At 39.0% G+C, this 25,024-nt stretch overlaps 6 protein-coding genes across 6 annotated transcripts; 4 read left to right on the forward strand and 2 right to left on the reverse strand.

Moving 5' to 3' along the window:
* Window positions 1–1,346: 1,346 nt before the first annotated feature.
* On the reverse strand, window positions 1,347–4,835 carry LOC139121306 (calcium homeostasis modulator protein 6-like). Its single transcript, XM_070686081.1, has 4 exons — window positions 4,539–4,835; window positions 2,765–2,948; window positions 2,400–2,640; window positions 1,347–1,770 (listed from the first exon to the last, which is right to left on the reverse strand). Exons 1-4 carry the CDS (start codon window positions 4,744–4,746, stop codon window positions 1,480–1,482), a joined length of 924 nt encoding a protein of 307 aa, XP_070542182.1. The 5' UTR covers window positions 4,747–4,835; the 3' UTR covers window positions 1,347–1,479.
* Window positions 4,836–6,460: 1,625 nt separating this feature from the next.
* LOC139122189 (uncharacterized) lies at window positions 6,461–8,102 on the forward strand. Its single transcript, XM_070687610.1, has 3 exons — window positions 6,461–6,467; window positions 7,145–7,452; window positions 7,584–8,102. The coding sequence occupies exons 1-3, from the start codon at window positions 6,461–6,463 to the stop codon at window positions 8,100–8,102; spliced, it is 834 nt and encodes a 277-aa protein (XP_070543711.1).
* A 153-nt stretch (window positions 8,103–8,255) lies between these two features.
* On the forward strand, window positions 8,256–9,971 carry LOC139122190 (uncharacterized). The gene has a single exon (XM_070687611.1). It carries the CDS (start codon window positions 8,256–8,258, stop codon window positions 9,969–9,971), a length of 1,716 nt encoding a protein of 571 aa, XP_070543712.1.
* Window positions 9,972–10,140: 169 nt separating this feature from the next.
* LOC139122191 (uncharacterized) lies at window positions 10,141–10,920 on the forward strand. The gene has a single exon (XM_070687612.1). The coding sequence runs from the start codon at window positions 10,141–10,143 to the stop codon at window positions 10,918–10,920; it is 780 nt and encodes a 259-aa protein (XP_070543713.1).
* Window positions 10,921–11,107: 187 nt separating this feature from the next.
* On the forward strand, window positions 11,108–12,109 carry LOC139122193 (uncharacterized). Its single transcript, XM_070687613.1, has one exon. It carries the CDS (start codon window positions 11,108–11,110, stop codon window positions 12,107–12,109), a length of 1,002 nt encoding a protein of 333 aa, XP_070543714.1.
* Window positions 12,110–13,816: 1,707 nt separating this feature from the next.
* On the reverse strand, window positions 13,817–22,426 carry LOC139121309 (calcium homeostasis modulator protein 5-like). The gene is made up of 4 exons (XM_070686084.1): window positions 22,046–22,426; window positions 16,286–16,469; window positions 15,917–16,157; window positions 13,817–15,167 (listed from the first exon to the last, which is right to left on the reverse strand). Exons 1-4 carry the CDS (start codon window positions 22,356–22,358, stop codon window positions 14,877–14,879), a joined length of 1,029 nt encoding a protein of 342 aa, XP_070542185.1. The 5' UTR covers window positions 22,359–22,426; the 3' UTR covers window positions 13,817–14,876.
* Window positions 22,427–25,024: the final 2,598 nt, after the last annotated feature.

A 25,024-nucleotide genomic window follows, 5' to 3' on the forward strand; every position in this document is an offset into this window, starting at 1 on the left:
AAAAGGCTGCTATAAATACAGGTTTGTTATCTTAGGGGTGCATGTAGACTCCCACGGCCTAATAATTCTTGACTGCTGACATAGTGTGTCATCCTTTGATAAGATCTAATATCGTGCATTTTATGCAAGCGAATTGTGTTTTTGTCTGTATGTGCCCGTTTAACAAGTCAAGTGGTGATTGAAATTTCAAAGAAAATGCAAAATACTCTTCTGAAAGTTTCTAATTGAAAATATCTAATCCAAAGTTTCCCAACGTATTCTCCTGTTGACATTTACTAGGTGAGAAATGCCTTGTCTGGCGGCCATTTTGAAAAATGGCTGCCATGGCAACACTTCACCAGATTTTCAGTGGCTTGCTATCTGAATTTGTTCAACACATATTAAGACACATCTGAGCCAAATTTGGTGCTTTTATAAAAAATGCACAACGGATTTGCCATACTGCACCACTTTTTTTGAAGTGTGGTTGCGTTGTTGTTTTATATCTAAACCTGAAGATATTTGCCGTTGCAAAGTTTTATGATATTTCATTCAATATAACCTGGGCTATAGATGGATTTGAAGTAGAGGTAAATGAACAAACAAGCAACCAGTGCCTTTATAACTAGGCACAATATTGAAACTGACAGAATCTCGACACCATCTTGACTTGCCCGTGTCACGAAATAGTAATATTATTGATCCCAAGATAGGAAAGATAAACACATTTCTTTCACTTGTGAAAAGAAATTTGCTAATTTGCTGCATTTGGATGCATATTGCCGTTAAGGGCGGGTTTTTTCCTTGTTTAGCATACAGTCTAAACTATCTATGATATATTTACGGTTGTATCTCAATAGTATCCGTCACACCTTTTGTAAGCTATATTTCGCAAACTCTGTCCACAACAAATGCGGGGTGTGGCCAGTATGCTTAAAATACTCCTGAAATAATGACGTTGTCTTTTTTAAAATTCAATCAATGTAATCTTCCGCATGGACGGCATGTCGTACATCTGAATTAATTTTGGTCACTTTATCGTGTTATGTTAGAGCACCAGGTTAGGCTTTTCACCACAGCAGGCGAGGACCGTACGACTCACAGTAACCTCATCTATATGAGCAGAGCGTTTTCACTATGGTACGTACTACATGATATCTTGATCACTGAACCAATTATTTTGTTCAATTTTAACAACTTTCTGCGAGGAGTTGTCGACCTCACAATATCTAGGTATTTCATTTGGTACTTGTACAAACGAAAAGACAACCAAAGTGAATGAATTTTAGAATGACCTAATTTCTTGTCTTGTGTATGTCACAGTTGCAATTGAACGCTTATGACGATAAATAAAATGCATTATAAAGTTATGTGACAAATCAGTTTACTTTATTGGCAAACTTCCTAGTTTTCTACAGGGCAGTGTGTGATATGAAAGTCGTTTACGTAGCAGCATAAAAGTAAGAAAGCAGAAATCTCTGCGCGCAGAACAAACAGTCCTCAAGATTTTGTGGCTCCGATCAGTAATGTACTGTCTTGAACATTTTCAGATTGGTCATGGTCACTGGCGTCACCGTCAGGATTTTCAATGTCGCCTTTCCCTGTTCTCTGCAAAATAGCCCACTCATGTAGAGTCGTGTACCCGCAATCCGCCATGTACTTTGATCCGACAAGCGAGATGTTCGACCACGCTTTGCAAGCCTTCTTCCAACCGTCCCTATCTTCAATTTTCAAGTCTTCCTGACTGAAGAACATTTCTAAGGTCTCGTCGACACGTTTACCTGCATTCATCTGTGATGGAAAAAAGACAAAACAGTTCGCTACACGAATTCAGGGAGCAGGAACATAGCTGTACTTTTTCCACAAAGATAAATAGCCTTGGATCTTGCGATGCTTCTATTCAAAAACGTTGATATTTCCGCCATTTTGAAAATCTATGCTTTTCTCTAGAGAACTACATCAAAACAGTTCTGTGTTGTTCAAATAATCAAAGTAAAAGCAAATCATTAAAATAATTGGTATTGTCGTGATAAACAAAGAATATCTTCATACTGTTCTATGTGTGTCGGTCTTTGACATCAAGACGCAAATACACAGATAATGGAGTACTGCGCATCTTCGCCGGACGAAGACGACCTGCAACTCTACATACAAGAATATTTAAATATTTAAGCATAAATGTCTCATAGGTCAGGAAATAAATTATATGAGTCTTCATTTAGATTTTAAATGAAACCAGTTAAATGATGCAAACGATTCACTCAGGCTTTCATTGTGAAATGTGGCCATTGTAATCTTAAAAATAGAAAAGAAGAAACACGAAAACAAAAACGACAAAAAGGTCACCAAAGGTACAAAGTCATTTGTTTCTGTCCTCTTGAGATCATGTATTTTGCCGCAGTCCTGCTGTTTTGCCATACCTGAGCCTTTTCAAGGAACTTTTGTCTTTCAACTTCAGCGTAGAGTTTTGCGTATCGTCGCTGTTCGTAGGTGTAACTGCTGCACATTCTCCATAACAACAGTAGAACAAGAAGTAGGAGGCTGGATCCAACCAATAAAACCCACCCGATACTCTGAGATAACGCCTTGTCCGATTCGTCGAGTTGTGGCGAATCTTGTCCCTCCTGGCAGAGTGAAGTACTCACAGCGCATGCGTAAAATCTGAATTATCAGAAAATAATCGAATTTGATCTTTAGAACAGACACACTTGGTCGCACTTCATGTAACAGTGTCTTAGATCTATTACAAGCTAAGTTAGTTAGTAACTGTGCAAAATAAACTTACATTGAATTCATGAATGCGAGAACTAACCAAGCAAAGGACCCAACCAGTGCCCGAAACGAGACTTCAAACAGACCGAAGCAGCATCCTGAGCACACCTTCCTAGTTTTGCAGAAATCAACACAGCCGTTCGAAGCTTGGCAGCATCCCGTGACTATTCTCCAAGTCTTGTTGTTCACTAGAACACCTGTAAGAAATGCACCGTCGTAAAGATTTTAGCGATAATTTGTGACGTGATCTCAGTGTATGCATTTTCCATTAATAATATTTGAACAATGTATATGGGTACATCATGCATTCCATGTAAGCAACGTATCTTGATGTGAGGATTTCAAATGAATACAGAATACAAGCTTAAGGTAGTATGCGCCTCGAAAGTGAAAGAGCTTAACTTTTGCTAAATCTTCCTCAATGGAAACTTTTAACCATTCTTTATCAAATCAAAAACAAAATCCCGGGGTCACCGTGCAAATTTGGGTACTAGAGACACAAAATTACCTGACATTTACCGATATTTGAATTCAAAATGGCCGCCATCCCTGTGTAAACTAAAACTTTCGATTTTCAAAAAGGTGAGACGTTGAAAACTACAAGAGCATGCTGAATAACACCAAATGAGATCTGCCTGTCATTTACATTACTGCCAGTCTTGGGAGTTTGCATGTGCGTATGCTCAGTCCCGTCTCAAACCTTTGGTTTGGAGGTCATAAAAATGGAAGCTAATATTCAGGAGTGATATTTAAATGGCGGTCACGTGTAGACTGCATCTCTTTATTTGTTAGAGACTGTGAGACTAATCACTTATCCTTTCTTTGATTTCTGAAAGAAACAGCCAAGAGTGCAAAGTGTAAACCTCTCCAAGTCAATGTAAGTCAATGACAAGAATTAAAATGGAAAAAACATGCACAAATGGGACGGGAGATTTGATGAACTACAAGAAACGAAAGGCATAACTTTTTAAAAGTAGAACTTCAAGCGATCGGCATAAAGATCAATTGAAGGATTGGGAAACTATGCACTGGTCCCAACAGCCACATGGATACCCAAGCCTTATGACGTTATCACAATTGAACTTGAACATATCAATCAGTGCCATCAGAGTAAGATAGGTTGGCTGATCAGAAATTAGTTGATGCGAACGACAAAGCATACGGGGCATGAATTGCGCATGGAAATATGTAAAGGTGAACAACAATGTCAAGTAAGTAATTTTGGTTTGGCCGAAAAAAACAACCCTCACACTGTTAGATTTGCTAGAGTTAGGGCCTACACGCTGTAATCAAGAGCCGTGGTCAAAAACAGCCATGCTATGGTATACGTGCTAAATGTCAAGCTCGAAAAAAAAGATTGACAATAAAACTTCAGAGGCAAGAGTGGTGTCGTTCACTCGATCTCAGCTAGACAAAGTACCCCTATATCCGATTGAATCAGGGCTGGGTCTTTATTGCCAACTATCAGTGTAAGCGAACGGAAATATATGAGTACACTCTGTAATATTGATCGAATTGGACAATGTAAGGTTTAAATTAGCAGCAGAATATACGTGGTCGTTTACCTACATTGGCGATTGTTAGTCTAGTCGGTATATATTCAACGAGTAATATGTGTAATGTCAGTATTTTTCAGCTAAACGATGCCGGGTACGATGATGAGAAACAGTCTAAATTATTGTAATGTCGTCCCAGCAGCTATGATTCTATATAAATGTTTAATTCCAAACTACTAGTATATTGCGATGAGCAGTAAGTTCGTTCAAGCATGAGTTCACATAACCTACCGAGCACATACAGCGTAATGGCTGGGCCTACGATGAACATCCAGGAATAGAACTCACGCCGGACCGGGTCACAGGGACACTTGAAGATTGCAACCTCGAAGAATTTCTTGCCGCCAAAGACGAGGAGGACGATCATCAGGTTTTGGATAGCTGTCCTATTTGCCTTGACTATGCGGCCAATTTGCGTGAAGAAACCCTCGGCTGCCATACCGTTCCTACAATTTCAATCAAATTCTGATTGTGTTCATTGATCGAGCGGCAGTACATTACGACATACAGAGCGTTAAAAACTAACTACTACTGCTGCCCAAGTGTTTTGTAATTGTGAAACTTGCCTTCCAATTGTTATTCATGAGAATCACGTGGCACATTGTATAACAGTATAACAGTAGTTTCTCTACTCATCTATGGTGTAACTGAACGCTTTATAAGGGTACCTAGTATCGGCCGATTTTTTATGTTGTCACGCCCGTGCTTATGTTCGTGTCGCCAAGGGAATTTGATCGAGATCGTTGGACTGATGTCACATCTTCAGATTCTTTTGGAACTCACTCATCAAAGTTCAAATCATACTGTGCAACAAGTCATAAGTTTAGTCTATTTACATACAAATGCGCTGACTTAAGGTAAGTCGCGTTAAAATCGCATGTTATTTTAAACATCAAAATACAAAAGTAATAAATTTAAACGATGAAGATGAACCAACTTAGATTTAATAAGCTGAGATAGTTAATATGATGATCGTTTGGCAGACAGAAGGATGGTTGAACTATTTTAACATTTGTAAACATTTATTTTCGTATCGTCAAAGATGAACCACTAGATTATCATCATCATCATCATCATAGGCAAACCTACCCTTACAGTGTTCAAAGGAGGAATGGGCGAAATGCAGAGATGCAAATACAAAAACGAATTAAAAAATCATCCAATAGCATTACTCACATCATGCAGATATGGATTTCCTAACATTTTATCGATATAAATGTGGTATGCATATTAATATACATACAATGGTACTATCAAAGAGCAATGTTACAATCTTATTAATTACATATTCATTACAGAGGAGAACAAAGAACATTACTGATTGGTAGGACATAATGTCCGAATTGGTGTAAAGCGATATAAGCCACTCAATGAAGACGATAATTGTTTACTCTAAAATGAAAAGCAAGCTATCAAACTACCGAAAGAAAACATTGTCAAGTTTGATAATTGGAGTAATTAGGACGATAATGTTTCCATCGTCAAAGATGCATAGATCAAGCTATGGGTGAAAACATTCATACAGAAACATCGAACAGTAATAAATCATATAGAAGTAAATATTGACACTGCACATACAGTATTGTTCTGCATAATAAAAATCGGTTAATATCTCATACGTTATGACCATGTTCTATTCAGTGATTTTTAGGATATTTGATCACTTCAGTGGAAACAGGATGTAATATCAGATAAAACAGAATAGATTATGCTCCTTTAAAACCAAAATTTAATTCGCATTTTAGCGTCTATTCGTCTCTTAAAGCCAATGGTTTATTATCTTTTGAAAGCTATCGCTTGGTCATGGTAATGTTTTGTAAATTTACATGTGTTCAGGATCAGATATAAGAGGGCGCTATGCACCACCGACGTCACACACCACAAATATTATGAAGAGGCAGTAGCCCTCCGACCTTTTGGCCCCTGTGTCCCCTACTATTCCTACTTAGGATTCTTTTGGATGACCGTATTGTTTCACGTCCAAAAAATAATGAAATTTGGATGCGTATATTGGGCTCAATTTTGTTATCTTTTTGTTGAAAGATGTTTCTCCTAAAAACTGATGTTAAAATAACTGTTTTTAAAAGTCAGTAATAGGTTCCTAGGGATGACACTGAATTTGGAAAAGAGAAAATTGTTTTGAAATTCACACAATGTCATGTAAATTGTTAGAGCAATTTTCCCATCTTTCGATCAAAATATCCTTATTCTTAAAATCGTAGTCACGTAGCTTTCAAATTTAGTTTACAGATTTCTCAGGACTGACTGCTGTTTTATGCAAATAGTTATGGAATATGCACAGTACTTTCTTAATTTTAAGTCGGAGAAGTGAAAAATACAAGTTCCTGTTTGAGGTTTTCCCATATTGTATTTACTACTACGGTACCGTAAAAGATCTTGTTGGCTATATAGGCCTACATTGTACTTATTTGTATTTCATCGTCATAGCCATATCACATTAGCCATTTAAGTCTTCCTTTGATTTTCCATTTCACTATTTCGTCAGAGTATGAAGAAAATTTTACTGCGTATTTTAATTATTCTGCAAAAAAAGCTCGTCACTCCTTGTCCATCATCAGTTGCAGATCTACTGTAAAAGGCATCGAGTCGTTTCTGGAAGATCTGCCAATTGACTAATCTGTGGATAACAGCGGGTTAAGCTTTAACTGTCTGTGGTTGTATAAAGGTCAACACTAGGTAAAACAGTAAGTGATAATAAAAGAAGCTATGCCTGCGGATTGTCGACGTAAACAACTTTATCCGCCAGAGTTGCTCACCAATATTCACAGGAGACCCGTTAGCCTATCCAGATTGGTTATCATACTTTACCACCTTAGTTGAATTACGCGGCGTACCACCCCTTGAAAGAATCCACTACTTGAAAAAATATCTAGGAGGCCCAGCCAAAGAAGCCGTAGGAGGATGTTTTCTCCTAAGAAGCGAACAGGCATACGAAGAAGCTAAGGCTATTCTCAACGAAAGGTATGGAAACCCATTCACAGTAACAGAAGCTTTCAGAAACAAAATAGAAACCTGGCCAAGAATTTCAGGCAAGGACAGCATGGCATTGCGAAAATTTTCAGACTTTCTCAAGCAGTGTCAAGTAGCCATGAAAGATATACCAGACCTAGCAGTCTTGAATGATGTGAGAGAAAACAGAAAAATGCTCAAAAAGCTGCCCATTGGGTTGTTACTCGATGGAGTCGAGTGGTCGCAAGGGTAAAGAAACTTACAAATACGTACCCGCCATTTGAGAACTTTGTTGGGTTCATACAGGAAGAGGCAGATATTGCATGTGATCCATTAACATCACTCGGATCTCTGAGACCATCAACTGACAAGGATCAACAAGGAACTTCAAATGGCACGACCAGAAAGCGAAAACCAGGTGGACACACTTTATCCACTTCATCAAAGCCGACAACAGATACTGAATCATGTCAGTTCTGTAAGAAAAATGGACACCCCATCCAAGAATGTGAAGCATTCAAAGCAAAGCCAATGACAGAAAGGCAAGATTTTGTCAAGAAAGGCGGCTATTGTTTTGGTTGCTTGGGTAAAGGTCACATATCAAGGAACTGCCCTGCTCGCTGCAAGTGTAAGAAATGCGGTAAGAAGCATCCAACCAGCTTGCACAGTGAAGAGAAAATGTCCATTCCAAAGACGAAGCCCCGCACGAACGAAGCAGATGATGTTGCTCAAGTGCAAGATCCTGAAAAAGAGGATAATGGTGAAACAAAGAAAGCCGGTTGCTATGGCGTCACTCGTCCTCAAGCAAACCCATTTCGTCAATGATTGTTCCGTGTGGATATCAAGCCATGAGGAACCAAATAAAGAAATATTAGTATATGCACTGTTGGATACCCAGTCAGATACTACATTCGTACTCAATCACGTTGGACAACAGCTGAACACAGCATCAGAACCGACTAATCTCAGATTACCACTATGACGACAAGCAACAGAGCAGTAACTTGTCGACGATATTCGTACCTCAGAGTTCGTGGATTCGATTCACACACAGTGATATCACTACCTACAACATATTCACTTGATTATATTCCCGTAGAGGAATCACACATACCCACTCCTGATATTGCCAACGAATGGCCTCATCTCAGACAAATTGCTCATCTCGTACAGCCTTTGAAGAAATGCGAAGTAGGTCTACTGATCGGTTATGATTGCCCACAGGCCCTTGCACCTCGCAGCTGCATTAACGGGGAGGGCAATCAGCCATTCGCAGTAGAAACGGACCTCGGATGGAGCATCGTTGGACAACTAACACAGTCCGAGGACGATAAAGATGTTTTTAGTGTAACTCATCGAATACTTACGAAGACAATACCAGATAACATACAACCCAGTGTCAACACGGACGGGCATCTTCCGCAGGACGTTTGCTATGCCTTTAAAACTTCAGCAAGAGAACAGTTCATCGAACCTTCGGACATTGTGAAAATACTCGAATCAGACTTTAACGAAACCCGAGCTGAAGATGTTACCATGTCACAGGAGGACATTCGTTTCATGAGGATCATTGAAAATAGCATCTCCAAGGAGACGGATGGTTTCTATACCATGCCACTTCCATTTAAACGAGACAAACCACCACTTCCGAACAATAAATCTATGGCTGAACAACGACTGCAGTACCTTAGACGTCGATTCAAGTCGAATCCTAAATACCGAAATGACTACATGCAATTCATGCAAGATATCATCACAGCGGGTGATGCAGAGTTAGTTAATGAACAAGAGCAGGAGGATGAATCAACATGGTACATACCCCACCACGGTGTGTACCACCCCAAAAAACCTGGCAAGATTCGTGTCGTATTTGACTGCAGTGCACGATTTAGAGGAACCAGCCTTAATGACCACTTACTGCAGGGACCAGATCAGATGAACCCCCTGATTGGTGTACTTTGCCGATTTCGAAAGGAAAATGTGGCTATTATGTGTGACATTGAACGGATGTTCCACAGATTTAGAGTAAATGAAGATGATAGAGACTATCTTCGATTCCTTTGGTGGAAAGATAGTGATTTCGACTCTAAACCAGCCACATACAGGATGAAAGTTCACCTTTTCGGTGCTGTATCCTCGCCAGGATGCGCAAACTATGGACTTAAACAAGTGGCAAAGGATAATCCTCAATACGGAGAGAAAGCAGTCAACTTTGTCTCCAGAAATTTCTATGTAGACGATGGACTCGAAAGTTTAGAGTCCTCACAAGAAGCCATTCAACTAATTAAGAATGTTCGCAACCTGTGTGCAGAAGGAAATCTTCGATTACACAAATTCATATCGAATGACAGAACCACAATGGAATCTGTACCCATATCAGAGCGCGCCAAGAATGTCAAGGATCTAGACTTGTCCTTCAATGAACTTCCCATAGAGAGAGCTCTGGGAATTGAGTGGTGTGCTGAGTCAGACACATTCCACTTCTCGCCTGTTGTTAAGGAGCACACTTCTACTCGACGCGGAATATTATCTGCGGTAGCCTCAGTATTCGACCCACTCGGTTTTCTCGCCCCTTTCGTACTTCGAGGAAAACGAATCCTACAAGAAATGTGTAAGAAGGGAACAGAATGGGATGACCCCTTACCAGATGACTTACGACCGAAGTGGGAATCATGGCTTTCTGAACTTCGATAGTAGATAGTTAGATGAACTTCAGATAAGAAGATGTTTCAAACCAGACAGTTTTGGAACTGTTAAGAAGATTGAGCTTCACCATTTTTCGGATGCAAGCCTGACAGGCTATGGACAAAGCTCCTATTTAAGGCTTGTCGATTGTAAGGACAACATTCATTGTTCACTCGTGATGGGGAAGTCGAGAGTTGCCCCCTTGAAACCCGTAACAATTCCGAGATTAGAGCTTCAAGCAGCGCTCGTCTCAGTTCAAGTCAGTAACTTCTTGAATAAGGAATTAGATTACGAAACCATTGAGAACTTCTTCTGGACAGACTCGAAGATAGTTCTCGACTATCTGAACAATGATGCACGTCGCTTTCACATATTTGTGGCCAATCGCATACAAAGAATCAAAGAATCATCTCAGCCAGAGCAATGGCATTATATCAGCACCAAGGAAAACCCAGCAGACCATGCATCTCGTGGACTTGGTGTAAAGGAAATGATACATTCGAATTGGTTCAAGGGACCAACCTTTTTACGGGACAAGGAATTTTCCGCACCCAGCCATACGAGTAGGGATATTCCTGCAGACGATCCAGAGTTAAAGAGTACGAGAACGTTAGCGACTACACAGCAAACATTTTCATCAATGATAGAGCGTATAGAAAGATTTTCAGATTGGAATAGAGCAATAACTGCGGTTGCAGTATTGTACAGATACATCGCCAAGAAAAGAAACCAAGAAAGTGCTACGCCAGGAGAAGCTAAACAGAAAGCAACCATGGCGATAGTCAAATGGACTCAACAAGAAGTGTTTGTTGAAGAAATACATGCTTTGAAGAAGCCTACCCTAGAAGGCAAAGAGACCAAGATAGTGAAGAGGAATAGTCATTTACTCCCGTTGAGCCCATATTTGGACGACAAGCAGATACTCAGAGTTGGAGGGAGACTTGATCCTTCCTCGTAGGAGTCATGTGACAACACTGATCATCAAATGGTGTCATGAACAAGTAGCCCACCAGGGTCGCGGCATGACAGTAAACAAAATAAGATCAAGTGGATTCTGGATAGTAAGTTGTAGTTCTGCAGTCGCATCATTTATCTACAAATGTGTTCAATGTAGAAAGTTCAGAGGAAAGGCCAACACTCAAAGAATGGCAGATTTGCCAAAGGATCGTCTTGAACCTTCACCTCCATTCACATACTGTGGTATGGATTGCTTTGGTCCTTTCATCGTCAGGGAACGTCGTAGTGAGGTAAAACGATATGGTATCATTTTCACGTGTTTATCACTGAGAGCCATACACACCGAAATCTTGGAAGAAATGACAACAGATGCATTTCTGAATTGTCTTCGTATCTTTATCGCAATCAGAGGTCCTGTGAGACACATACGTTGTGATCGAGGATCAAACTTCGTGGGAGCCAAAAATGAGCTTCAAGTTGGATTACAGTCCATGGATGGAGGAAAGATTAAGGATGAGTTATCCAGACGTCAGTGTGATTTCATCTTCAATTCTCCCCATGCTAGCCACATGGGTGGTGTCTGGGAACGCCAGATAAAATCAGTCAGAAGCGTGTTAGCAGGAATCTTGGACCAAAATGGAACAAGACTAAACACCTCGGCTCTTCGCACATTCCTGTACGAAGCCATGGCAATTGTGAACAGTCGGCCATTGACTGTGGAGAACTTGAACGATCCTACTGCACCCACACCTCTCATCCCAAACCAACTCTTGACCATGAAATCGGATGTGATTCTACCACCTCCAGGGAATTTCATCGAAGAAGACTTGTATGCCAAGAAGAGATGGCGCGTAGTTCAGTATCTCGCAAATGTATTTTGGTCAAGATGGCGGAAGGAATATTTGTTGAACCTTCAAGCCAAAAGGAAGTGGCAAGACACGAAAAGAAATCTTAAGGTAGGAGATGTAGTGCTCCTTAGGGAGGATGATGCTTTCAGAAATCAATGGAAGTTAGCAAGAGTGATCGAAACTCTATGTGATGATGACGGTTTGATCCGTCGCGTGAAAATTCTCATGGGTGATCGTCACCTATCGAAACAAGGTAAGAGATTGAACAAAGAGGTAATTTTAGAAAGACCCATACACAAGCTTGTTTTACTCATTGAGAACGCTGACCAGGATGAATTTTAAGGTAAGTTAACTCACAGTGAGTGGGAGCCAGACAGATCTCTGGCTGCATCAAGTTTGAAAAAATTCACTGTCATGTAGTTTGAAATTTGTGTTGAAAATCAAAGTGATTTTCAAGAGGGGAGTGTGACTGCCATCAATAAAAAGGAAAGAAAACAGAGCAGTCATGTTAAGGGCGCTGCACAGGCACGCAACATTTCACCTCTTTCCTTGCGGACAAAGCCGCCTCTAAGAAATTAGTTCTATTTTCGATATGGGTTTCGATGTGTTAGATTCTCATTTTTACTCAGAAATTGATGCTTGAAATTAAATAAGAATTTTTCCGAAACAGATTGTCGTACTTCGTAACTTAATCCGTGTCAAAGATGATACACGTGGTTTACTTCAGATTTGTACTGTATTCCTACGCTTTTGCCACTACGGGACAGAGAAAGCTGAAGAAACTTTGTACTCGTCAAACTTTCTCCTCGTATCAGAATTGTCCTGATTCCAAGGCCTTACAGGTCGCCAGCGAGGTAAATATACATTTCATGTGGTATTTGTCATGAATAGAATTTTACCTACAGTGTATTTTCGCTCAGAATTTACTAATTTGAGTCTTGACTTCATCGTGAATTAGCCAGACAAGTGCAGTGTATATGATCCATGCACTTGACTGTTCGATCCTTTGTCTGATCAAATTACAAGACTTCGTTTGCAAATTAGTTTTCAACGAAATCATTGTCGCTTTCTTGTGATTGTACTTTAATTAGTATGTTTTTGACACATTGTATTTTCGCATTGTATTCCAGTTTTTACGGTCTTTTATGGTCTGTTACGGTCTGAAGGTCTGATGGCCTGATGATCTATAGAGTCGAAGCATATTTCTGGTACTTCGAAACGTGTAGACATCACTTTCAACGGTACAATCGTCTATGTACAACTTAGTGTTTGTCATCGTAATAAACCAGAATTGACATCAGATCAGTATACAAGAACTCGTCTCAGACTTGCTTTATTCGATAAGGCTTTGGCAATCACAGTAAAAACTCAATATTCACTACATCTCCTACCACAGGGCCTCATAAGTGCCTATTTAAGTCAATATTACAGCGTTTTTCTTTCTTTTTCAATGTTACAAATAATCCAGCTGAAGAGCACAACACTTGTGTAGCTGTCTTTTGTGTAGCATGTATTGGCATGTATAGTGCGTCCTCGTAAATGTGACCTTTAGTTCCGTGACCTCTAGGCCCGGCTCTAGCCATGCCTACTTCCTGCCCTGCCCTCGCTATGCTTACTGTACTAGTACAGTAAACACAGCGACGTCTGTACACGTGGCCAGAAGGCATGGCCAGAGGAATTGGCTAGAGGTCACGGAACTAAAGGTCGTATTTACATATGATCACATTCCCCATTGAGGGCGCACTATACATGCCAATACAAGCTACACAAAAGACAGCTACACAAATGTTGTGCTCTTCAGCTTTATTTGTAACATTGAAAAAGAAAGAAAAACGCTGTAATATTGACTTAAATAGGCACTTATGAGCCCCTGTGCTCCTACCTTAATCAAACTTCGCCAATTAGTAGGTGCTGATAATCAAGTCGATAGCTGATACTGTGAATTAGCAACTCAAAACTTGTAAGGGTGAGACAGAATGAATAGTCATATGGAGTTGTCAGCTCTTGTTAAATCTTCATTGAATGATGTGCATCATGGAGAAAGTTTTCAAATATTCTATTATCTGGACGATTTATTTGTAAAGTTTGCCGTCAGAGGGCGCACTTTATCCTGTACCAGTATACCCAGGTTACTGGTTAGGCATGAGGCGCGTGACAGTTCAAGGTGTTTACGATTGAATAGATGGGGGTCTCGCCAAGGATTAGAGGTCAACATTAGTGTAAAAGAAGTAAGATTCTAAAACAATTCCTATTCTGTTATCAGATGCAAAAAAAATAAAATTTTGGAGACAAGTTATGGTGGTGAACAAGGCTATAGAAAAATCGAAAAGTTGTATCATGGAATGAAAGAATAAAAAAGCAGGGTGAAGTTTGAAGTGTGGTTGGGTTTTGTATTATATCTAAACCTGAAGATCTTTTCCGTTACAAAGTTTCATGGTATCTCACGCAATACAATACGAGCTACAGTGTTTTTTCTTGTTTAGCGTATAGTCTGAACTGTCTACGATACCTACGGTTGTATCTCAATAGTATCCGTCACACATTTTGTAAGCTGCATTTCGCAAAACTTTGTCCACAACAAATGCGGGATATGGCCAGTATGCTTGAAATACTCTTGAAATATTTTTTGAACTAATTTTTGTCACTTTATCGTGTTATATTAGCACCGGGTTTACTAATTTTTCACCACAGCAGGCGCGGAGCGGACGACACACAGTAACCTCACTCTATATGAACAGAGCGTACCATTGTACGTACTACATGATATATTGACCACTGAACCAATTATTTTGTTCAATTTTAACATCTTTCTGCGAGGAGTGGTCGACCTCACAATATCGAGGTATTTCATTTGGTACTTGCAAACAAAAAGAAAACCAAAGTGAATGGATTTTAGTATGACCTAGTTTCTTGTCCTTGTGTATGACACAGTTGCATATCGAACGCTTATGACGATAAATAAAATGCATTATAAAGTTATGTGACAAATCAGTTTACTTTATTAGCAAACTTCCTAGTATTCTACAGGGCAGTGTGTGATATGAAAGTCGTTTACGTTGCAGCATACAAGTAAAAAAGCAGAAATCTCTGCGCGCAGAACAAACAGTCCTCATGATTTTGTGGCTCCGATCAGTACTGTACTGTCGTGAACATTTTCAGAGTGGTCATCGTCACTGCCGTCACCGTCAGGATTTTCAATGTCGCCTTTCCCTGTTCTCTGCAAAATAGCCCACTCATGTAGAGTCGTGTACCCGCAATCCGCCATGTACTTTGATCCGACAAGCGAGATGTTCGACCACGCTTTGCAAGCCTTCTTCCAACCGTCCCTATCTTCAATTTTCAAGTCTTCCTGACTGAAGAACATATCTAAGGTCTCGTCGACACGTTTACCCGCGTCCACCTGTGATGAAAAAAGACAAAAACAGTTTGCTATATGAATTCAGGGAGTAGGAACATAGATGTACTTTTTTTCCACAAAGATAAATGGCCTTGGATCTTGCGATGCTTCTATTCAAAAACGTTTTCATGAGCCAGAGCATAATTTCCGCTCCGCTGACCTACGCAAAAATCAAGTTAACAGGTAGCGTTAAGCTGTTGCCGTAAAGAGGCGTTTGGTTTACGACGATGTGATATTTTCGCCATTTTGAAAATCTATGCTTTTCTCTAGAGAACTACATCACAGCAGTTCTGTGTTTTTGAAATAATCAAAGTAAAAGCAAATAATTAAAAAAATTGGTATTGTCTTGAGAAAAAGAGAATATCTTCACACTGCTCTAGCTACATGTCTCGGTTTTTGACATCAAGTTGCAAATAGACAGATAGTGGAGCACTGTTCATCTGGGCGGAATGATGACGAACTGCAACTCTACATACAAATTACGACGAATATTTAAATGTTTAAGCATAAACGTCTCATAGGCCAGGAAATAAATTATATGAGTCTGCCTTTAGATTCTAAATGAAACCAGTTAAATGATGAAAACGATTCACTCAGGCTAGCATTGTAAAATTTGGCAATTGTACTCTTAAAAATAGAAAAAAGAAACACGAAAACAAAAACGACAAAAAGGGTCGCCAAAGATACAAAGTCATTTGTTTCTGTCCTCTTCGGATCACGTATTTTGCCGTAGTCTTGCTGTTTTGCCATACCTGAGCCTTTTCAAGGAACTTTTGTCTTTCAACTTCAGCGTAGAGTTTTGCGTATCGTCGTTGTTCGTAGGTGTAACTGCTGCACATTCTCCATAAGAGCAGTAGAACAAGAAGCAGGAGGCTGGATCCAACCAATAAAATCCACCCTATACTCTGAGATAATGCCTTGTCCGATTCGTTGAGTTGTGGCGAATCTTGTCCCTCCTGGCAGAGTGAGTTACTCACAGCGCATGCGTAAAATCTGAATCATAAGAAAATAATCGAATCTAATCTTTATAAGAGAACATACTTGATAGCAGTTCATCTAACGGTGTCTTAGATCTATTTACAAGCTAAGTTCGTGAGCGCAACTGTGAAAAATAAACTTACATTGAATTCATGAATGCGAGAACTAACCAAGCAAAGGACCCAACCAGTGCCCGAAACGAGACTTCAAACAGACCGAAGCAGCCGCCTGAGCACACCTTCCTCAGTTTGCAGAACTCAACACAGCCGTTCGAAGCTTTGCAGCATCCCGTGACTATTCTCCAAGTCTTGTTGTTCACTAGAACACCTGTAAGAAATGCACCGTCGTAGAAGACTTTAGTGATAATTGAGTACGTGATCGTTTTCCATTAATAATATTTGAACAATGTATATGGGTACATGCATGCTATGTAAGCAACGTATCTTGATGTGAGGATTTTCAAATGAAAACAGAATACAGGCTTAACGTAAACTTTTGCGAAAACATACTCAATTGAAACTTTCAACCATTGCCTTACCAAATCAAAACTAAAAATCCGGGGTCACCGGGCAAAGTTTGTACATGTGAATTAAAATGGCCACCATCCCTGTGTAAACGCTGGGGGGAAATTAACACTTTTCGATTTTCGAAAAGCTGACACGTTAAAAAAATTGCTTACTATACAAGAGCTTTACAATGAACCCCTCAAGCGGTCGACCAGAAAGTATTTTTTTAAATTGAGAGCCCGAATATCTGTCACCGAGGCGCAAATTCATATTAAAATTAAAAGCTATGTATGTCATTTTCATGAAATTTTGTAAAATGTATTCTTCAACATTGAATCATTTTAAAAAGTTAATATAGTGAGGGTCACCATACCTTTTCCATGGAAACGGATATGAATAGGGCTCCCTAAGATATGAAAAATGTCAATTTCAAAATATAATTGATTTCAACATCATAATGTATGGACAGTCTTTTATATCTATCGGATGTTTCATGTTTTAAAGTACTGTTTTTTTCTGATATAGGCCTATGGCTGCTAACTATACTGTGAGAAAATGATATGTTGGATGTCAATATGGTGGGAAAGGAAATATTTAATATCACCCCATATCTATTACTAATGTCAAATTCTTGAGAACTCACGAAATGAAATATAACTGTAAACTCATCATTTAGCAGCAACATGATAAAGAGGTGACAGGGAGTCACCATGCTAATTTTCAAGCTATCTTCTGATTTATCACTTTGCATGACTGAACAAATCACGCCCAGCTATGATTAAATGCCGGTACTGAATACAATGAGTAACCTAGGAGGTCATTAGTGAGTGGGTGAGTCAAATCTCAACATAGCTGCTTCAGACACCGAACTGAAATGGCTGAATAACACCATTCGAAACCCGACTGTCATTACTGCCAGTCTAGGGAGTTTGCATGCGCGTATGCATACTCCCGTCTCAGACCTTTGGCTGGAAGGTCGTAGTGTGGCCCAAAACTACCTGTTCTCCGCATTCAAAGTCTGCGTCGCATTCAATTGTTTTTCTCTCACATATGTCTCCGCATTCAAAGTCTGCGTCGCATTCAATTGTTTTTCTCTCACATATGTCTCCGCATTCAAAGTCTGCGTCGCAATCAAATGTTTTTCTCTCACATAAGCTTATGTCTCCGCATTCAAAGTCTGCGTCGCAATCAAATGTTTTTCTCTCACATATGTCTCCGCATTCAAAGTCTGCGTCGCATTCAATTGTTTTTCTCTCACATATGTCTCCGCATTCAAAGTCTGCGTCGCAATCAAATGTTTTTCTCTCACATAAGCTTATGTCTCCGCATTCAAAGTCTGCGTCGCAATCAAATGTTTTTCTCTCACATATGTCTCCGCATTCAAAGTCTGCGTCGCAATCAAATGTTTTTCTCTCACATATGTCTCCGCATTCAAAGTCTGCGTCGCAATCAAATGTTTTTCTCTCACATATGTCTCCGCATTCCAAGTCTGCGTCGCATTCAATTGTTTTTCTTCTCACATATGTCTCCGAGGTATGCCTCAGTGTACGTTATTCGCGAAGCATAATTTCTATCGAACAGCGCTCTCAGACGGTCGCTATTGACAACGACGAACATTGTATCAAGTTATTTTCAATAGATTATCGATCGAAAATTTGTTTGGACGCCGCTTGTGCCGGGCGCTCGTGTGTTGAGGTATCCGTTGGTTTCCTGTACTGAAATTAAATCGACGACAATTTTTTAGTTTTGGTGATACTTTTACGTACGTTTCGGCACATTTTGGCGCACCTCGGCGTAGTTTGGCGCCATTGTGAACGGGGGACGCGAGTGAGCGAGACAACAATGTATCAATTTCGGACAAAAGGATATCGATCGATAACGTTCACTGCACGATTACAGTGGAGACTCTACGCCCGTTCGCCTCTGTTCTGTGTTATTCTTGCAGTTTACTGGGATTTTCATAGTTAATATTCGCCAAAATTTGGTATAAATTACAACAACCTGACTGGTATTTGGTCTGTATAATTTAAGAGACGCTAACCGATTAAAATGGGTCAATATTAGACCCTGATTCTGCATATGCAAACGCTGTAAGATCGCCATTTTATTGAGGGCAAGAGCAAAAATTCAGCGATCGGAAAAATAAAATGCAACTAAAACAAGTTTCGTCGAGAAATTCAAAAAACTAAAACGACAGAAATTTTGTATATATATCAAGGAAACACCGTGCCACTTTTCACTATAATTGGTTCAGAATTGAGAAATTTGAACGAGCGATAGTTGTACGGTCTGTTCTGTACATTAAACGCAATTGTTTTCTATGGGAAATCGAGCAGAGTAGACACATCGTAAAATGAAAAATACATCTGAAAAAACCGTTGGTTTAACTTTTTCATTTCGCTGTTATTTTTTTATAATATTTGGTATGACACATATCATGAAGGGTAACTAAAACTCTATGGTTTTATTTTTTTTAGTTCCCTCTTTTTATGAAATGACGAGTTGAAGATCGTTTTGCTGTTGACTGTGTTTTTACTTGATTTTGCATATGTCTCTTATCGCTTACGTATTTTTGGAATTCCCTTGTGAAATTCTTCCCAAAATATTATAATTGTAAGGGCAGCATATACGGAAATAGGACCTGTTGCTCTTTCATTAATATTTAGATGTGCAGCAAGGAAATACGGCGAAATTTTCAACATGACGCGGGAGGTGAAATTGACTCTCCGAACGCGCACTCCATGTATGTGTGGCAAAAATTCGGGACGCTATATACCATACAAAATGGGGCGCCTTTGGGCCGTACTACGGCCCAATTTGCGTATTTTTTACGGTATATAGCGTCCCGAATTTTTGCCACACATACGTGGAGTGCGCGTTCGGAGAGTCAATTTCACCTCCCGCGTCATGTTGAAAATTTCGCCGTATTTCCTTGCTGCACATCTAAATATTAATGAAAGAGCAACAGGTCCTATTTCCCGTATATGCTGCCCTTACAATTATAATATTTTGGGAAGAATTTCACAAGGGAATTCCAAAATACGTAAGCGATAAGAGACATATGCAAAATCAAGTAAAAACACAGTCAACAGCAAAACGATCTTCAACTCGTCATTTCATAAAAAAAAGAGGGAAACTAAAAAAAAATAAAACCATAGAGTTTTAGTTACCCTTCATGATATGTGTCATACCAAATATTATAAAAAATAACAGCGAAATGAAAAAGTTAAACCAACGGTTTTTTTCAGATGTATTTTTCATTTTACGATGTGTCTACTCTGCTCGATTTCCCATAGAAAACAATTGCGTTTTTATGTACTGAACAGACCGTACAACTATCGCTCGTTCAAATTTCTCAATTCTGAACCAATTATAGTGAAAAGTGGCACGGTGTTTCCTTGATATATATACAAAATTGCTGTCGTTTTAGTTTTTTGAATTTCTCGACGAAACTTGTTTTAGTTGCATTTTATTTTTCCGATCGCTGAATTTTTGCTCTTGCCCTCAATAAAATGGCGATCTTACAGCGTTTGCATATGCAGAATCAGGGTCTAATATGACCCATTTTAATCGGTTAGCGTCTCTTAAATTATACAGACCAAATACCAGTCAGGTTGTTGTAATTTATACCAAATTTTGGCGAATATTAACTATGAAAATCCCAGTAAACTGCAAGAATAACACAGAACAGAGGCGAACGGGCGTAGAGTCTCCACTGTAATCGTGCAGTGAACGTTATCGATCGATATCCTTTTGTCCGAAATTGATACATTGTTGTCTCGCTCACTCGCGTGTAGTCCCCCGTTCACAATGGCGCCAAACTACGCCGAGGTGCGCCAAAATGTGCCGAAACGTACGTAAAAGTATCACCAAAACTAAAAAAATTGTCGTCGATTTAATTTCAGTACAGGAAACCAACGGATACCTTCAATGTTGATATTTAAGTGTATAAGTCAATATATGGGTTATTGTGGAAATGTTTATGACGTGACCTCAACACACGAGCGCCCGGCACAAGCGGCGTCCAAACAAATTTTCGATCGATAATCTATTGAAAATAACTTGATACAATGTTCGTCGTTGTCAATAGCGACCGTCTGAGAGCGCTGTTCGATAGAAATTATGCTTCGCGGAATAACGTACACTGAGGCATACCTCGGAGACATATGTGAGAGAAAAAACAATTGAATGCGACGCAGACTTGGAATGCGGAGACATATGTGAGAGAAAAACATTTGATTGCGACGCAGACTTTGAATGCGGAGACATAAGCTTATGTGAGAGAAAAACATTTGATTGCAACGCAGACTTTGAATGCGGAGACATATGTGAGAGAAAAACATTTGATTGCGACGCAGACTTTGAATGCGGAGACATATGTGAGAGAAAAAACATTTGATTGCGACGCAGACTTTGAATGCGGAGACTATTAATGTGAGAGAAAAAACATTGATTGCGACGCAGACTTTGAATGCGGAGACATATGTGAGAGAAAAACATTTGATTGCGACGCAGACTTTGAATGCGGGACATAAGCTTATGTGAGAGAAAAACATTTGATTGCGACGCAGACTTTGAATGCGGAGACATATGTGAGAGAAAAACAATTGAATGCGACGCAGACTTTGAATGCGGAGACATATGTGAGAGAAAAACAATTGAATGCGACGCAGACTTTGAATGCGGAGAACAGGTAGTTTTGGGCCACCGTATGGAAGCTGATATTCAGTGCATAACTCGGAGAGATATTTAAATGGCTGAAAATATGTCAAGATGTCAGCAATGATAATTATTAATCTAGGTTTCCTGCAGACATATTAAAGGCGCGAAAAAAAACAAATTTCGCATTGTTAGGTTTCATAGAGTTTAAACGCTATTAATCAAGATCTCGTGGTCCAAAACAGCACATGCCGAGGTAAGCTTACGTGCTATGTTTCTTAATTCCAGCTTGAAAAAAAAGATTGACAATAAAACTTCAGAGCCAACAATAATGGTGTCTTTCACTCCATCTCAGCTAGACAGACTACCCCTATGTTGAATTGAATCGGGGCTTTACTACCAACGATCAGTGTAAGGGAACGGAAATGTACACGAGTACGCTCTGTAAAATAATGTAAATTTTTAGCAGCAGAACATACATGGTAATTTATGTACATCGATGATTGTAAGTCTAGGCAGTATTTATATAACAAATGAGTAATGTGCGTTATGACAGTATTTTTCAGCTAAACGATGAGCTACTGTGCAGTGCAAATGCCAGGAACGATGCTGAGAAACAGTCTAAATTATTGTAATGTCGTCCCAGCACCAGTAGTTCTACATAAATCTTTAATTCCAAACTGCTAGTATAAAGCGATTTGCAGTAAGTTCGTTCAAGCATGAGTTCATTTGACCTACCGAGCACATACAGCGTAATGGCTGGGCCTACGATGAACATCCAGGAATAGAACTCACGCCGGACCGGGTCACAGGGACACTTGAAGAGGGCCACCTCGAAGAGTTCCTCGCCGCTAAAGACGAGCAGGACAATGATCAAGTTTTGGATAGCTGTCTTATTTTCCTTGACAGTGTCCCTAACTTGCGCGAAGAAACCCGTCGATGCCATACTGTTCGAAGAATTTCGCTCAATGGAGCGGCAACATACCACACCGAAAACTGTGCACGCCGAGTGTGTTGTAATTGTAAAACTTGCTTTCCAATTATTATTCATGAGAATCACGTAGCAAATTGTATAGGTGAACACTTTTCAGTGTACCTTTCTAGTCATAAAACGTCACCAAGCGTCGCGCTTAAATTCATAAAACGCACACTTCTTCCATAGTTCATGAACTCTGTTTTAGTATCGGCCGAGGTTTCTGGCTGTAGAAACGTGGCTAGCTGTCCGAGTCTGTGGCGGGGTAGGCTGCGTCTATGCGGGTCATCAAAAGGTCAACCCTGTAACCTCCACAAATGTAATAATCTCCACAAATGTAATATCAACCACAATTGTAATAAAATGCACCCATAAATGTAATATCACCCATAAATGTAACAAAAATCAACCATAAATGTAATAAAAACACCAACCACAATTGTAATAAATGGTAACCATAAATGTAATAAAAAAACACCCATAAATGTAATACTTATCAACCATAAATGTAATAAATCTATTTTGTTGTTGCAATTGAGGAATTAGCCCTTAAATATTGATCTATGTAATAAGGAAAGCAACTCCACACATTATTCATTTCTTAATTGTTTGCGTTTAGTGTGTTTTGCATATTTGAAAGTGTATTTTACGTTTCCCTGTTTTGTGTACAGAACTGATTGGCCATGGCTAGACACAGCTGTAATCTGAACGTCAGTGCAGTCTCTACTCCAGAGTGGGGAAGACTGTATAACACTACGATCCTTTAATGCCGTTTTTTCGAAAATTGCCGTACTTTCTTAATCAACTGCCTCAAATTCGTCTTCAGTGGATAAATTGTGTGGAATAATCGATAGATTGTCTGTATTCCTATGTTGTCCCACTTGAAGTTTGTTCCTTCACTAGGGATGCCATGCAGGATGTCTAATTCTGTTCTACTGTGTTCAAGGTAGTGTTCGTATTGTTTTTTACTAGATTGTAATATATGTTGTCGTCAACATGTTTTGTGTGTAGAAGTTTCTGTTATAAGGTTTTATATTTCTCTGTTATTTGTTCTGGGTCATCTGTCATAAACTTTGTGTGATATCACTGGTTAACGAGTTATTTTGACGCTTCCTTATTATGTAATTATCAATGTCTAAAACTGCTGCTCCACTTCCATTATCTAACGGTTTGATCAGTACCTCGCCATTTTTTGATAGCGCTCTCAAAGTATTCCATTCTGTGTTTCAGAAAGGAAACCTAGTTTCAGGAAAGTATGCAATAACATTACACTAGTCTTATTAAAGTTATTATTTACTCAGGGCATTGATAAACAAATGATCACATATGCAAGTTCAAGTTTATTACATTTATGGTTGAGTTTTATTACATTTGTGGTTAATTTGTTTATTACATTTGTGGTTGCGGGCTGTTACATTAGTGGTTGACTATTTTATTACATTTGTGGTTGATTTTATTACAATTGTGGTTGATATTACATTCGTGGAGATATTACATTTGTGGAGGTTACAACCCCTACGGTGACGGGAATGACATTCGATGACCCGTATAGACGCTGCCTACCGCGCACAGACAGCTGCATTTCCACAACTACGGAATTTAATGTTGGTTCACCTCACGTCCGTGCTTATGTTCGTGTGTCATCAAGGGAATTTGATGAAGATCGTTTGACTAATTTCACATCTTCAAAATTTTTTAGAACATACTCATTTCAAATCATACAGTGCTACCAGTTTTTACTTTATCTGTACATACAAATTCACAGACTTAAGGTAAATCGCGCTAAAACCACATATTATTTTAAACATTAAAATACAAAATTAATAAATTTAAACCATGAACCAACAAAGATTTAATAAACAATATATACTGACAGACGAATGGATGGGCTATTTTAACATTTGGTAAACATTTATTTTCATATCTCGAAAGATGATCCACTAGATTATCATATCATTATTATCATAGGCAAACCTACCGATACAGTGTTCATTGGAGGAATAGGCAAAATACAGAGATGCAAATACAAAAAAGAATTAAAAAATCATCCAAAAATATTACTCAAATCATTCAGATATCGATTTTCTGAAATTATATCGATAGAAATGTGGTATGCATATTAATATACGTATTCAATATAACTATCAATGAGCATACTTGTTAATCACTATTGATTACAGACAAGGAGAAAGAACATTACTGACTGGTAAAATATAATGTCTAAATTGGTGTAAAGAGAGTATAAGCCAATCAATGGAAACGATAATTGTTCACTCTAAAATAAAAAACAAGCTAATAAAGTACCGAAAGATATCATTCTCAAGTTTGATAATTGGAGTATATAATAGGATAATGTTGTCTTCGTCATGAATGCATAGATTAAGCAATGAGTTAAAATATTCATCGCAGAAACACCGAACAAGGATAAATCAATACTGAAGTAAATACTAACATCCTATACTTGTAGTAATGTTATACATTTAAAATATCGGTCAATATCTCATGCGTCATAACTATTTCTATTCATTAATTCTGCAAGAAATTTGGTAACTTTAGGGGAAATAGAGATACAGAACCAGATAAAATAGAATGGATTATCTGCACTTGTGCGTCTGTAGAAAGTAAGCTATTTGACATTGTTGCGCCCTTGACATGGCAATACGTACTATAAGTAAGTGACTTATTTCAAGTTCTTAAAACATGAAAAATGCAATAAAATGTACTCCAGTAAAGGTAATAGGAAA

Source organism: Ptychodera flava, chromosome 21, assembly GCF_041260155.1.
Source record: "Ptychodera flava strain L36383 chromosome 21, AS_Pfla_20210202, whole genome shotgun sequence".
In the NCBI taxonomy this organism is placed as follows: domain Eukaryota; kingdom Metazoa; phylum Hemichordata; class Enteropneusta; family Ptychoderidae; genus Ptychodera; species Ptychodera flava.